This window comes from Podarcis raffonei, chromosome 12 (genome assembly GCF_027172205.1).
Source record: "Podarcis raffonei isolate rPodRaf1 chromosome 12, rPodRaf1.pri, whole genome shotgun sequence".
NCBI lineage: Eukaryota > Metazoa > Chordata > Lepidosauria > Squamata > Lacertidae > Podarcis > Podarcis raffonei.
This window is the reverse complement of record NC_070613.1, coordinates 37548712-37563850: the sequence shown is the minus strand read 5'-3', so window position 1 is coordinate 37563850 and position 15139 is coordinate 37548712. Positions and strand designations below refer to the sequence as shown.

Sequence of the window (15139 nt, the reverse complement as noted above, 5' to 3'; positions counted from 1 at the left end):
AAACGCTTTGATCAGCTCTGACATATGCAAAAGGAGGGGAGGTGACATGGGAGTGTGTTAAGTGCAAGGCTTGCTGAACATTATGCACCAAAGAGGAAATCTTCATTGTGTGTGAATCTGGCCTATGTGTAATTTTCAGAGCAACGAATAGAAGATCTAAAGACTTTTCGACGATTTAAGGCAGTTCCTTGGCCTAAGGAAATCCATTCTAGCCCAAGGAAGTATGGCGATGCAACTCTCATTGGGGGTTCAGTTCCTTATGTGTTTCTAAGAAAAAGCAATTCATGGCAAGAATAATTTCCCACCCACTAGGTAAACGACTCGGGATTCATGTGTATAAGAAAACAAGAATATTACATGGTAATCCTAGGCATATTTACTTGGAAGTAAGTCTTGTTAAGAACAAGGGAAGCTGCTGTATACTGAATCTAACAGTTGACAACTGTGCTGTTTCCCTTGAGACCATCGGAACATCAAGTCCTGGACTTTGGGCTCTCAAATCTCAGCAGTGACTTGTGAGATGCTAAAATTCAGCACCCCCGCCTATTGCACTCTGTCCTGTGGTATTGTTGTGGTGTCCCCAACAGTGTGGCACCCAGTGCTGCCATACCGGTTGCAGTTCCCTAAAACTGCCCCTGCTGTCACGTCCAGGGGACTTGCTGTATATGCACACTCAAAATGTTGCCATTGTGGTGGAGGGAGAGCTCTGTGCACTAGCCCCTTGGGCTCTGGATGCCCTGCTCTAGAAGTTTAATAGGGGAGGGGATGGAGGCAGCACACCCCCTTGGAACACCTTGTATAGGAATGTGCCAGACTACAGATTCCGAGGTGGACCATTGATGCAATCCAGGTCATGATCCACCCGGATCAGATCCAGTGACTCTGCTTTGGAATCTGAGTTGCGCAAATTCCTCCCCCATCCCTACGCCCAGTTTCCTGGATTTGGGCATATGTTTTGCTCTTTATTGACTGGCAACGCCACAGAAAACTGCGACTGACATAATGAGATCTGCCCTCCTCTTATGCCATGAATTTTTACAACGAAAATCTTACAAGAGTTTCCCTAGCACTGATGACTTACAAGCAGACTTCACCTGTGGTTAAACTGCTTTTAACTTTTACTATTTATTAAAAACACTAAATCAGGATCATAAAATGTATGAGGAGGGTTTTTCCCCCCCTTGTGGGTTTTTCCCCCCTCTCTTTTTTTTGACAAAGCAAAAGCCAGTGCAGCTGTGGATAAGTGGCTATTGAAAACAGTGACCAAGCAGCTGTTTCTGGGTAAATGGCTGGTGGGCCTGGAGGCATTATGGTTTCTTGAATACTGACAGAAAATTGTGCAAGAAATAGGAATAAGAACTTTAGCCTGCGATCCTATACCCACTTGCCTGAGAGAACGCCCCACTAAACTCAACAAGATTTACCGTATTTTTTGCTCTATAAGACTCACTTTTTCCCTCCTAAAAAGTAAGAGGAAATGTGTGTGCGTCTTATGGAGCGAATGCAGGCTGCGCAGCTATCCCAGAAGCCAGAACAGCAAGAGGGATTGCTGCTTTCACTGCGCAGCGATCCCTCTTGGTGTTCTGGCTTCTGAGATTCAGAATATTTTTTTTCTTGTTTTTCTCCTCCAAAAACTAGGTGCATCTTGTGGTCTGGTGCATCTTATAGAGAGAAAAATACGGTACTTCTGAGTTGGGTATGTATAGGATTGCAGAGTTAGTATTAAGCACAATAAAGATGCTTTAAAAGGAGGACAATAGCTATGAGGGTTGCGAACAGGAACAGAAGGTATAGAGGGAAGGACAGGGACAGAAAATACAGTGGAAGCTCAAAAATCATTTCAATGGCATCGTGGTGGTAGGCTAGAGGCTTTGGATTTCTGGATGAGAGAACATTAAGAAAGTGACAGAATGGCCAGGGAGGGTCAAGATTTCTATCCCTTGGAGCATTACATAGACCACCTGCATGTTTTCAAACATTCATCCGGAAACAAGCAGACTAAGGAAACCAAAATTACCAAAATAAAAGGAAAGGTGGGGGAGCCAAACATTCTGTAGAATTGAAACTTGGTGCCACAACACACTGAAAAGTGAAATTCTATGCATGGAGAAGATGATAAGCAGCTTGGACAAAGGGAGACGAGATGGAGAGCAGGACCAGTTGGGTGTATTGCCATAATTTGCTTTTTTGAGCAGATAACTATGTAAAGTATGGAAACAGTTTTCAAAACAGAAAATAGATATGCAAGGCTATGGATGTGTTTTAGAGCCTGGTGCTATAGGAAAGAAAGAAAGAAAGAAAGAAAGGAATTATGCTGTCAACCAGGCTTTTTTGTGTATTTATAGTCCAATTATGCCTAGTTGCCAGTGTGTGGCTGCTTAATGCTTCTCAAGCCTTGTTTTGGCTAATAAGTGGCCCTTTAACACGTTTCCGCTGTAACAACTTGCAGTGGTGAGAAGGAACATCATTATGTACAGGAACAGTTTGGTTTAAACGTAACAAACAAACAAAGAATACAAACAAACAACTGGTACCAGAAAAACCGGAGAAAGCACCAACGCATTTCCCAAGCTGATAGCATAGTCATTGCATAACTCCCTTTATTATTACTAAGTATAAAAGACATTTTATAAACTATAAAATTGGAACTCATAGTCTTTTGGGGGCTGAAGAGTCCTCCAGATCTGAGATAACTTTGAGAGAGAAAAAAATGCCTTTAAACCAGAAAGGAAATCTGATATTTTCCTATCACTTTTTCATAGCAGTTCCTGACCGATAGGTTTTAAAGGATCGGATTCATATCTGTTCTGTGGCTTGTGAGCTGACTGAGGGTTGAGCTTCCGACGACGTCGCTGACCGTTGATGAAGTTGTGATGGTGTTATGCTGGATGACTTGTTGCTGGGAGCAGGCAGGGACCGGACTTGAAGGAGGACTGCTTTCAGGACCTGAGGAAGGAACAAATGAAGGCTCAAGTCGACATGGGTAGAGGAACCTCGCTTTCTCCTCCACTACCCTTCCATTTGCCCCACTTTTTGCAGAATATTACAATGCTGCTAAACAGGCAGCAGAGTGTAAATGCCACAAAACACACAACGAGAGGAAACCCAGAACCCAGATATTCAGATTAGGACATATTATTATTATGTTTATGATTAGAAAGTACATATCTGTCTTAAGCCGTAAGCATTTTGAGGCTGCAATCCTCTACTCACTCACTCAGATAGGAGTAAGACCCACTGAACTCACTGGGACTTGCTTCCAAGTAGACAACAGTAGGATTGTATAATGACACCTCAGTGTCCACAGTAAATCACCACCGTGCTACTTGCATGTACTGACGTATCATCTTCATGAAGTCAGAGCTGCTCCAGCAAAATACTGAGTACGTGGCCTATCGTCTCCAGGCTGCCTTGTCTCCTTTCCAAGCACTTTAATGGGGCTCTGAACGAGGTGAAGCTGGGAAAGGAAGGCAGTGCTAGTCCCAGATTCCTTGAACCTCCAAAGATACATGGGAATCTGGAAGTATGAGTATTGTAGGAAGGCACTGCTCCCTGGGCGGAAGGACAATATGGCATTCCCTCCCCAGTCCACTTGGCAGCTGAATCTTACTTCCACAAAGGGCAAAGTTGTGTGGTACACAAAACTCTGTCCACTAGCACCTCATCAGTGGACTAATCTACAGTGGTCAATTAAAACGTTAAAAATGCATTATAAAATGTGACACCAGAGGGAGCTGTAGAGCAGTGATCTGTCGTCAATGTAAAATTGCATTGAGAGCTTTTCTCCGCTTCTCAATAGCGTTTTCCAGATCGGTGTAGATCCAGCCCGTGTCTGCCTGACTTCTGGCATTTGCTGCCTGAGGTGGCTGCTTCATTTTGCCTAATGGTAGGGCTGGTTCTGGAGTCTTCTCTGGCCCTAGGAATTTATGGATGCTGCTGTCTCTGGGGAAGTAAAAGAGATCCTTACTCCCCAGATGAAGAGAAGTAATGAGTTGGAGCAGCCCCGAGTAGTAGTAGTAGTAGTAATAATAATAATAATTTTTATTTATACCCCACCCTCCCCAGCCAAGGGCGGCTGAGTAGTAGCAGCAGCATTATTACAGTTTATTACCTGCCCTTCCCACGAAGGTCCCAACAATTAAAACACAGCAAAAATATTAAAACACAACAATTCTCAATGTTAAGAACAACTTCAAATTACAATAATAAGGTGGGTCCTAAAAATATATGTCTTGGGTACCAAAAGCCAAGGCGAACAGGTGTCTCCTCAGCATTCACCCAAATCTGTGCAATGAAGGTGCCAGACGCACCTCAGTGGGGAGTTCCACAACTTAGGGGCCGCCACAGAGAATGCCCCCCTCAGGCCACCATCGCCATTGCTTAGGAGGGCAGTGGAATGACCAAGAGGGCTCTTTTCACCAATCTTAGCACCTGAGAGCTGCTGTAAGGAAGGAAGTGCTCTTTCAGGTATTTGGGGGCCTGACATGTTTAGGGCTTTATTACGACCTTATTTGCACTAAACTACAATTGAGGGGCACCTCATATAGCAACAAACCTAGGTTTGCCGCCATATACACACCCAACTGGCAGCACAGCTCAGCTGAGCTCTCAAATAAGTATACCAGTATGACATCCATGTTTGCAAACACAGGTTTGTTGCGCTCATAATTCCCTCCCCAGTCCAGTCAGCAGCTGAATCTTACTTCCACAAAGGGCAAAGTTGTGTGGTACACAAAACTCTGTCCACTAGCACCTCATCAGTGGACTAATCTACAGTGGTCAATTAAAACGTTTGCAAACACAGGTTTGTTGCGCTCATAATTCATATTGCTAGGTGCACAAATGAGGCTATGTTTTACTTCCAAGCAGTACCACTCCAGGTAAGGGCTTGCATACAGAGAAGCAAAGAAAATAATAAAACCATGCAAGAAGCAAGAAGCATTTGAGGTGATTTTCTATGTGGTCCTGGCTTTTCTCTTTCATTTTTGGAGGGCTGTTCCAACTATGTGAGCCCTCCGCTGCAGCCTGAAGTGGTACAGCTTTGCCATGTAAATTGGCACCATCTTTGATGCTCCCCCCCCCCCCAGTCTCAAAATATTTTTTTCTTGCATCTCTAGCTGTTCCTGTACTTTTAATGTCCCATATGGCATTTTTATTGTATTTATCATTCTAAATTATACCCTGCCTTTGAAGACTTGAACTCAGTGACAGCCAGTAGAGCAAACAAGAAAGCAAATAAATAAAATAACAGTAAACTTAGGGTTTAGACTGTAATCCTAGACCCACTCCTGGGAGTAAGCCCCATGTAACTTACTCCCAAGTGCATTGGGGCTTACTTCTGAATAGGTATAGATATAGGATTGTATATGGAAGGTGCAATGCCCAGAATAAGAACAACAGGGCTAGGCATTACTGGACATTCTGAGGCCTTTGAGATGCCCCTACCATGTATATTTTAGTACTGAGGCTTCTCTAAGTCCGAACTGGTCCAGCTTGCGCATAATGTTAAACCATAGTTCATATTTCACTTTGATGGTTTGGCTTTATAGCAACACACGGGCTCGAATTTGCATGTAATTACAAGCTGTGGTTTGTTGCTTGTTGCTCCCATTTAACATTGCGTGCAAACCAGGCCATTTTAAGCTTTGGTTGCTAGCATGCTTCACCGCAGGTGCTTTTCCTCCATGCTAACTTCATGCCATTCCTAAAGATGGTTGAAGGAGACTGTTTAGAAATTGAGAGGTTAGGTCAAAAAAGAAGCGCATCATTAGTACTTAACCTATGATAATATAAATATGTTACCTACTTACTTAGGTATCCTTGCGATTCTTTCTGCATGGCTGTTATTGGACAGTCTTTGTGTGTTAACAATAACTGTTTCAGCTGTGCTACCTCGTTTTTCAACATGGAAACCTCATTCTGGAAGGAGAGAAGAGATTTTTTACTTTAACAAATGTATACATCTTAAGAGGAGACAACTTTGCATGCTTTTCATTGTCATAAATATAGTAGGCTTGCATACAGTTTGAATCTTCATGCAATTATTTTTTCATTGTAGATATACTAGGACGAAATCCATATCCTGCCATGTGCCTTAAAGTCTACTGTGTATCTGCCATCTCATTTTATTTTTTTAAAAAACCAGTCTTAATAGGATTATTGCCCTAGAGCACGACAACCACAGCAAATGAGGCAGCTCTACTGCTCATTGGGATTGGGCTTTAGGATCCCATCATCAGATTGCTGCTCTGTGTCCATTTAAAAAACAACATTAAATTAAATTGTATATATTTAGCAGTGGATTGACAATGAAGTAACCATTTTTAAAAAAAACAAAACCCAATTCTGACAAATGTAGCATGGTGTAGTGGTTAAAGAGGCCAGGGTTTGAATCCTCACTTGGCCATGAAGTTCATTGGGTGTGACCTTAGGCCAGTCCCTCAGCCTAACCTACCTCACAGGTTTGTTGTGGGTATTTCCTCTTTGGGGAAAGGGTGAGATCTAAATACAGTAAATGAATAAATGAATGAATGGATGGATAGATAGATGATAGATAGATAAATAAATGAATAAATAAATGGGCTCTCATGTATACACAGTGCTCCCTTCCTCTCCCTCTCATGTGAATGAGCTCTGTGCGCATATTACAGTATACAAGCAGCTCAGGATTGCGACAAATATCCTTTGAAAATGAGGCCCAATATTACAAAAGACTTTAGCTACAAATAAATGGATTGGAGCCTCGTGTTTTGCTCTGGAAATGGAAGAAGCTTCTGTTTACAGAAGAATTGTGCCCACAGAAGGGGTTCTTCCATTCAAGGAGCAAAAATATTATCAAAACTTAAACTCGTAACTGTTTTAAAAAGAGAACTACAATGACTCTATTGGCTTGCCTGAAAAATTATCTCTTCTGCAGTATTGGCTAGGCTAGCAAGGTCAGACGCAATGAATCAGAGATGGAAATAAGGCGTGGAAATGACTGCTGTGACGAAAATCATCCCCGTAATCCATACAGACTATATTCATCCAATTCAGAAAAGACTGTTGCGAATCGGACGTGCTTGTCTCTAGCTTGCACATGCAGACATATGATGTAGCATTAAACACATGCTTACAATTGAATTTTAATTCACTCATTGCTTTTGCAAGCAGGAAATCATATTAATTTGGTAGAAACGACCAGTTTTTATATTATATAAAAGGTTCGGCTTGTCACCAAACTACTGCCATTTGGTATGCACTGATCCCAATTGGTGTCAATAAATTTAACAGATAGATTTTCTGCTTCACTTTTTCTTTAAAATAAAACGAATTATTCCAACTCCAGCAGAACATTTCTGACTATCAAATTCATCTTCATTAGTAAGAAATCCTGTAACAAAGGGAAATCTATGAATTTTTAACTTTCCTCTTTCATATTGAGCTGCAGCACATTGATTACAATGTGTAGATTACATTGTCTAGATTACAATGTCCTATAGTGCAACTGGGACCATATAGAAGACAAAGAAACAGAGACAGGGGGAACCCTTTTTCTTATGGGCAAGTTGCAATCCACCTGGAAATTATCCTTTGCATATTACCATCTTATAATGAGTTGCATTCATTCTGATGCGATTTGCACGCAAGAATTTCCCATTTTGTGCCCATTGATTGCGCACAGTCCTCACTGAACCCTTTTGGTATTCCCTGCCCACCTTACAGTCCCCTCCCCCTTATCCTTCTGGATTTACCCAATCTTCCCGATTCCCTCTCTTGTATGTGGGCGGTGCCATTTTGGCTACATAAGGATTGGCATCCTGCAAATTAATTTGCTATTAGTACACAAGGTTGTCTTTAGATATCACTGTTTGCGGTGAGAAAAATGATCGGTGCAGAGTTTAGTCTACTTCAGACCATGGCTCTGTACTTAAAATGGAGGGTGAAGATCATTCGTTCCCTTTTGAGGTCTGGTAGTACGAAGGAGAAAGGCCCAGGCTAGATGAGAAAGGCTTCCTTTCTCTCTGCACATCACTCATCTATTACTTACTGTCTTTAAACATCCATTCCATACCTGAACAAAGATGCAATGAACAAAAGGTGTTGTTTCATGCTGTTTGCTCAGAATGTCTTTATATGTGAGCCTGCTTCCAAATCTTGACACTCTTCTTGGTTAATGTGTGTGTGTGTGTGTGTGTAGATAGATAGATAGATACAGAAGTAAAGGTAAAGGGTAAAGGGACCTCTGACCATTAGGTCCAGTCGTGGCTGACTCTGGGGTTGCGGCGCTCATCTCGCTTTATTGGCCGAGGGAGCCGGAGTACAGCTTCCGGGTCATGTGGCCAGCATGACTAAGCCGCTTCTGGCGAATTAGAGCAGTGCATGGAAACGCCGTTTACTATCCCGCCGGAGCGGTACCTATTTATCTACTTGCACTTTGACGTGCTTTTGAACTGCTAGGTTGGCAGGAGCAGAGACCGAACAACGGGAGCTCACCCTGTCGTGGGGATTTGAACGGCCGTCCTGAACTGCCGACCTTCTGATCGGCAAGTCCTAGGCTCTGTGGTTTAACCCACAGCGCCACCCGCGTCCCTAGATACAGAAATGATAGATAGATAGATAGATAGATGATAGATGATAGATAGATAGATAGATATAGATGATAGATAGATAGATAGATAGATAGATAGATAGATGATAGATAGATAGATGATAGATATTGTTCAGATTCTCTGTGTTTGTGTTAGTAGCCTAAAGTGTAGCAGCACCAGTTTAAGTCAAGAAGGTCTTGCTGGTGCAGCAGTGACCCAAGATGCAAACAGTGCCTCTCTGTGTCCTAGCCATGTCCTAGACAGCAGCCCGCACCTGAAGTTGCATGTTTGTCTGGGTGAGTTCTTCTGCTTTCTTTTCCAGTGACATCACCCAGACCTTCCTCTTCTGTCTGCAGCGTGTGGCAGCTGCTCGGTTTCGTTCCAGAAATTTCCGCCGCCTCTCATCTGGGTCTTCGTCCACCACTCTCCTTCGGCGCCCCCCAGTGGGCTGAGGCGGCTGTATTGTCTGCGTGGGCTGCATCTGTTGGGCTGCTGCTGATACCTAACGAGAAACACAACTGATCTTAATTAAGTAGCCAGTAAGGGGATGACACCATAGCTGACTGTGGAATAACAGTAATAATAATAATAATAAAGATCAACTGTAATAATAATAAAAAAATACGACTGGGATATGTTCTTTGAATACAGACATTTTGGCAAGATATGAGAGTGGCAGAAGTTCAAAGACTCCACCAGATGCCCTTAAATTACTCTTCAACTAACAGCCTGCATGGACCAGGAAGATGTTTTGGAAAATGGCCTTTTTGAATTGCAGCAGAGAGGATGTTTTATTTTATTTTATTTTGCTCCATCGTATTAAAAAAAATGTTTCATTTCATTTCAAGAACAGTTTTTTTTAAAAAGCCAGTCAGTTCAAATGTGAAACATCTAAATCACACCAGTGACTTGCATTAATCATGAAACAGAAGGAGCCTTGGGACCCTTAATTTTGTTCCTAATTTAAAGGCGTGCATTTTCCTTTGCACTGCATGTCTTGTTTACACAGATAGCTATCCTGAGGTAACAACCCATTAATTTGCTGTGCTTTGGATTTATGAGAAATAAATAAATCTTAAGATGGAAGCAGGCTTTGAACCAAGTGGGCAATTAAGGGGTGTCCTATTATCCCCCTTTTCCATTTTCTTGGGGAAACTGAGGTGATTCACTGATGAGTTTATGGGAACTAAAAAGAAATTAAGTTCTCAGAACCATTAATGTGACAGTTCTGTGAGGAACTGGAACACGTCATAAGACACATGATGGATTTCATATTGCTTTCCATCTCAACCCGTTCATGAGTGCTACACCAGGGAGGACAATTCTAGGCCAGTGAGCTAGCTTTGTTGGCTTCCTAGCTTTGCACCAGCACGACATGATCCTTTCAAGTAAGCAGTCCCTGCAAAACCTTCTGGAATGTCGTGAAGGATTGCTAACACAGGCTGCTCCAAACATTTTTGCCATCTGAGTTTGTGAATGTGCCTAGACTCAAAATTTTTACAATGACACCACAACAACTTTCAGCTGCTGGTTGGTTTCCAAATAGTAAAAGTCAAATGGCAGCAGGCGTAGCAAATCCAAGTTGTTTGACCATGAGTAAGGCAATCACTACTTTCATAATGAAATTACCATTGTATGCCCAAACTCAGGCCCCATGCCATCCATCTCACATTTTAGCCTTCTTGCTGGATTCTGTGAATTGGTCCTCAGTGTCTATCACCCCCATCTTGGCTTGAGAAGTTTATGTTGAGTAATGCCAGATGCCCCTTCCAGCAGGGATATGTATGTTGCCTCTACAGCAACACACCTGAAATGTAAAGGCCTCAAAGGTCTCTTTTAAACTGTCAGTCTAACATCAAAAGCCACAAGCAACACCTTCTGAGCCATCAAAGGTTTGTTGTTTACATTGCAGGACACGGACATCTTTGCACAAGCCTTTCTGCCTTCTCCCTTTTTAATTCAAGCTGTAAATTCTGTTTCTACTTCTCAGGTTGGTTCTCTTATACAGAACAGCCCTTTCCACTCTTTTAATGTTGTTTTACTTGAGTGAAAATGTGTTCTTTTTCAGCCTCTTGTTCCTCTGTTGCCTGAATAGTCTTAGATGACATGGTGGGACAAACCCTGGTAAAAACAGGGCTCATGTACCTCACTGTTTATGCAGGAAAAGGTAGACCAACTTACACAACATGCAGAAAATGTGGCCAGAACGGTTCTGTGCAAAGTTTGGCATATGCTGGAAGCATACCCTCCAAAACCTTGAAGGCAAAAACCAGGAAACCACCTACCCATTTTTTATGAAAGAGAAGGGTGGCCATTTTGGGCGCTGTGATCTCGCATGATTTCATGCTGCAACTCCCCTCTTGAAAAGCACATTTTTGGGGCATGGAGCCCTCAAACATGTGTTTTTCAAGGCACAAGATCGCGGCCCTGGGGGAAAAAAGCATTTTTTTCTGGAGAGAAATTGCGGTCCAAAATTGCACGAGATCACCGTGCCCAAAATGGCTGCCGTTCTCTCACGAGAAAAAAAATGGGATGTACCGGCTTTCTTGGGACACTTGCAGGGTATGTGAAATAATCACTTGATAGCTTACTACAGGAGGGAAGTTCTTGCATCTCAGTCCACATTACACCCCAGCTCATAATGTGTTGCCCGATGACATGGTAAATGTACTCCATGGTTCTGTTCAACACATGGATGAGTTCTTTACAGATATGCCCAACACATATTCTGGGTGCATCAACATGGCTATGCCAATGCCCTTAGATATGTATTATTTAGTGTATGCTCCAAAGGCTGACAGGAATGTGACACTGTTTGTGCTTATGTGATGACAGAGGATCGTGGAAGTGCATAGACTGAAGGTTTTAGAGCTCCTGACTCATTTGAAACACATGAATGTGTTTGGTTATGTAGATAATGTGGCAGAATCAATTAAAAAGGATACAGAATGTTGTCATATATAATTTTTTTGTTAACACATTTCTGACAATGTATAATTCGCAGCAAGGGGTAATGTAGGGTTGGCCATTTGGGGGCAGACCAAAGTTGTTGAGATTTTTTTAGTGATTTTCCTGGACATTTCAGTGATTTCTACCAGGACGCTGTTTGCAAGGGCTGAATACCAGCTACGTCCAGGAAATTACAACCTTGCTGTCTCAAAGTTCTTCTGATTGGAAATTCATCTGAAAGAAATTTCAGTATTAAAACCAAACATGTGTGAAATATCTGAATTAGGCTGGCCAGCACAGAGCAGAACAGAAAGGGAACTGCTAAATTGGCTGGGCTTTGCCTTGATCCCTGATCCTGTATGTCTCTCCAATTGTTTATAACCCTACTGCTATATTTTTAGCCATTCATTTTAGCAACCCCATAATTCATTAGGTTCTGCAGGGCTGTTGAAAACTTTGAAATTTAATACAGGGGCATGGCATAAAATAATCAAAGTTATGGCAAAAGGGGAGCGTAGCTCCTAGCAATTCAGATCATGCATTGGTTTTGACATGAACCTTGAAACTTAAGTATTTGGTTCAATAGAAAGAGTTGGTTAATAATTAGTAAAGTGTACCATAAGATTAATGTGTCTGCTGAAGCAGTCTGACCCCCCAAAGAGGCCAATACTGAGGGGAATTATAGATGGATTTTGAAAGCAATAACCTTATGTTTATTACTCACTCAAACCATCTTTTATCCCAGTCAATGCCCTCTTCAAAAAGTGTCATTGCTTTTGTGTTCCCTTGAGGAATTCAAACTGTTCTGTTGTCCAGGGAACTACCTGACCTATAGATCTTAAAATCTCCACCCATCCTCCAAGCAGCAACGCACAATGTTTTTTGAACAAATATCTCTTTTACATGTCCTACAGAAATGGAACAATTTCTACTAAAGCCCGTGAGACTGCTCTTTGTGGGTTTTGGCAACAGCCGTTATCTGCTGTTTCATCCTTCCATGTGCAAATATTAAATCTTTATCTGTTTAGAAGGAAAGTATAATTATCTTGGAGTTTGGTAACAATTATTTCTGAACGGGCAGATGAAGGACTGTACCTGATTCTCCCAAGGCACCAATCCTAAATACATACACCTAGAATTAAACACCACGGAAATGGAATTTAATTCATGGGTGCAAGATGAACTTCCGCATAACTGCTATAACTTGGCAAAGGCAATTTGCATATGGCAAGAGGTCTTGTGTGAATGGATTGCCTTTCCTGATCCAAGTTCCATGTGTGCAAAGAGTGTTGCACAGTGCGGGTGGAAAAGCCCTGCATCTAGTTGAGGGCTGCACATGTGCAGTTTTCACCTAAATCAGGACCTCATGTACAAACTCTTAGTACTGTTGAGTCTTGCTTTGTTGAGTACCTCTTCTGAGAAATGGAATAACTAATTCCAGGCATCTCAATTGTTCCTCTCTGAAAGTGTAGATCAGTACTGTCAAAGCTGGTAGTATTCCTTCACCACCATCTCTTTTCATACACAAGAGTGTCTACTTAAGGGCCAATGTATATATTTTTAAAATCACAAATGACAATTGGCTATGTCCATCTCAATTATTTGCGCACTTCTTCTTTTGTTAGTTAGTGTCCATCTTGTATATACGCTTCCTTCAAACTTCTGTCTAGTGGGTCAAACATTGCATTCCAAGCAATGAGAAATTCAGATCCATCTCTTAATGATTTCACTTTCTTCTTTCTCTGGTATTACCATTCTAGAGTCCCACCACTTTTCACCTTGGCACCATTTGTCACTATCCTGTAACTTATGTGTGTGGTTTTTTTAGCCCATGTGATCTTAGAAATTGGATTTTTGATCAGGATGCCAACCAAGACAGAGCATCCATCATTGCCGTCCGTTACTCTACTTGGTACCCCCAAATTAAGACCAATCGCTCAAGGCCCCATTACCTTGAAACTCTGACCTTCCCACAACTATGCAGGGCCTTTGTAGAACTAAGATTCCAACAGATGCCCTCAGCATATTTAGAGGGGAGATACCGGGGAATTCTCCAAATGTATACATGCATCTCCTCAGGTAGAAGACATTACACACTATCTGCTGGTTTCCCCCTGTACACAACACCCAGAGGAAAATTTATATCAGCAATTCTTAATTGGCTTCTGGGTCGATCCGCACAGGAAGTGATAGTTGAACTCCTAGCAGATAAACATCTGTACATTACACACCAGGTAGCCAAGAAGCTCTGTTCCAGCTATGTGAATGCACCCCAACCTTAAATTTTAATGTTGTAAATTTCCTTTATGTTGTTAACTGCTACAGGTTACGTTATATGATTTTAGATGAAAGTTTTTCTTTTATTCTCTGTCGTCCATTGTAAAGGCCTTTGACTACATACAATAAAATTGACTGATATACAGAATGTATAATTTCTCCTTTGATACCAAGACGTGTGTTTTTGTGGGTTTTTTTAGGTTTGCAGGTTGTTTTAAATGGTTTTTAATGTTGTATTTTAGATTGCTGGAATCTGCCCAGGGACTTTAGGATGAAAGGTGAGTAAATAATAATTTTAATCAGCTTTACTCCTCTGCTGTGTTTAAATCTTGATGGCATTCTAAGACAAAAAAATTTCATGCAAACTTCCTCAATTGTTTCACATCTAACTTTAATGTTTAATCTTATATTCAGCTTGGTTTCAGTTTTGCTCTGGGTATTGCATTAACCTGGTGGATTTTATCCCACTGAGATTGAAAAAAACCCTCAACGGTAAAAATAAAAATGTTGTTTTCCTATATGACTGATTCTCCGAAACATCCATAAATTTTTTATAGTAATGACATGTAGGTTGCTATGGTATATAAAACAAACAAACCATGGCACATACATGGTCAGATGTTGCCCCAAAACACATGTGAAAGGCTAGTTATTTCAAGACGTTTTGCAGCAATACACTTGAACAGCTGAAAAACTCGTGCGACAGACACTTCTGAAGCTGCTGTATGGTAGCAGACACATGAATACTCTGTGGGAAATACTGCTGTAACTCACAGAAATGGGTCCTGCAGCATAAAGTGTGGATCTGCCTTGAGATATATTCATAACCGTAGACTTCTTTAACCTGAAAATTTGATTCAAGCTCTTTGGAAGGTGGCAACTGGAGCAAGCAATGATACCTACATTTAGAAACGTGTTTGAACTTCTACCCCAACATAATTCACTTTAGGTTTTCGGCATAGATTCCTGAAGTACAATGTCGACCTTGATGCAGATTTTTTTTTTAAAAAATAGTCCTTGATATAAAGTGAAGGTGCCAATGAACAGTGCCAGATTTACGTATAAGCTAAACAAGCTATAGCTTAGGGCCCCACTCTCTTGGGGGCCTCCCAAAAAAATTAAAGGGGAAAAAATCTGGAAGTACATTTCCAAAATGTAAGATAAAAAAGAAAAAAGAAAAGATTAAAAAAACCTACATACAGCAACAGTGTTTTGCTTCTATGATGTAAGTCATGGGCCCCGCCTGCTAGCCTGCTCCCTAAAATATCACTGGTTTGCTCCTTTCTATATACAGGGTGCCTACATTCTGCATGGACTGGTTGCACGGCAACATGTGCAAATGG

The 15139-nt window shown here is 41.6% G+C and overlaps 1 protein-coding gene across 6 annotated transcripts in view; it reads right to left on the bottom strand.

Annotated features, from left to right (window-relative positions):
* Positions 1-2582: 2582 nt before the first annotated feature.
* Positions 2583-15139, bottom strand: part of CREB5 (cAMP responsive element binding protein 5) — a 265104-nt gene continuing 252547 nt past the window's right edge. For 5 of the 6 annotated variants that reach the window (XM_053359566.1, XM_053359569.1, XM_053359567.1 and 2 more), the window contains 3 exons: positions 8845-9072; positions 5811-5919; positions 2583-2946 (listed from right to left, as the gene is read on the bottom strand). In XM_053359566.1, the coding sequence (XP_053215541.1) occupies positions 2783-2946; positions 5811-5919; positions 8845-9072 (501 nt within the window). In that variant the 3' untranslated portion in view covers positions 2583-2782. Of the gene's footprint in view, positions 2947-5806; positions 5920-8844; positions 9073-15139 lie in introns of all 6 variants that reach the window. The other variant, XM_053359570.1, reaches the window with a different exon arrangement.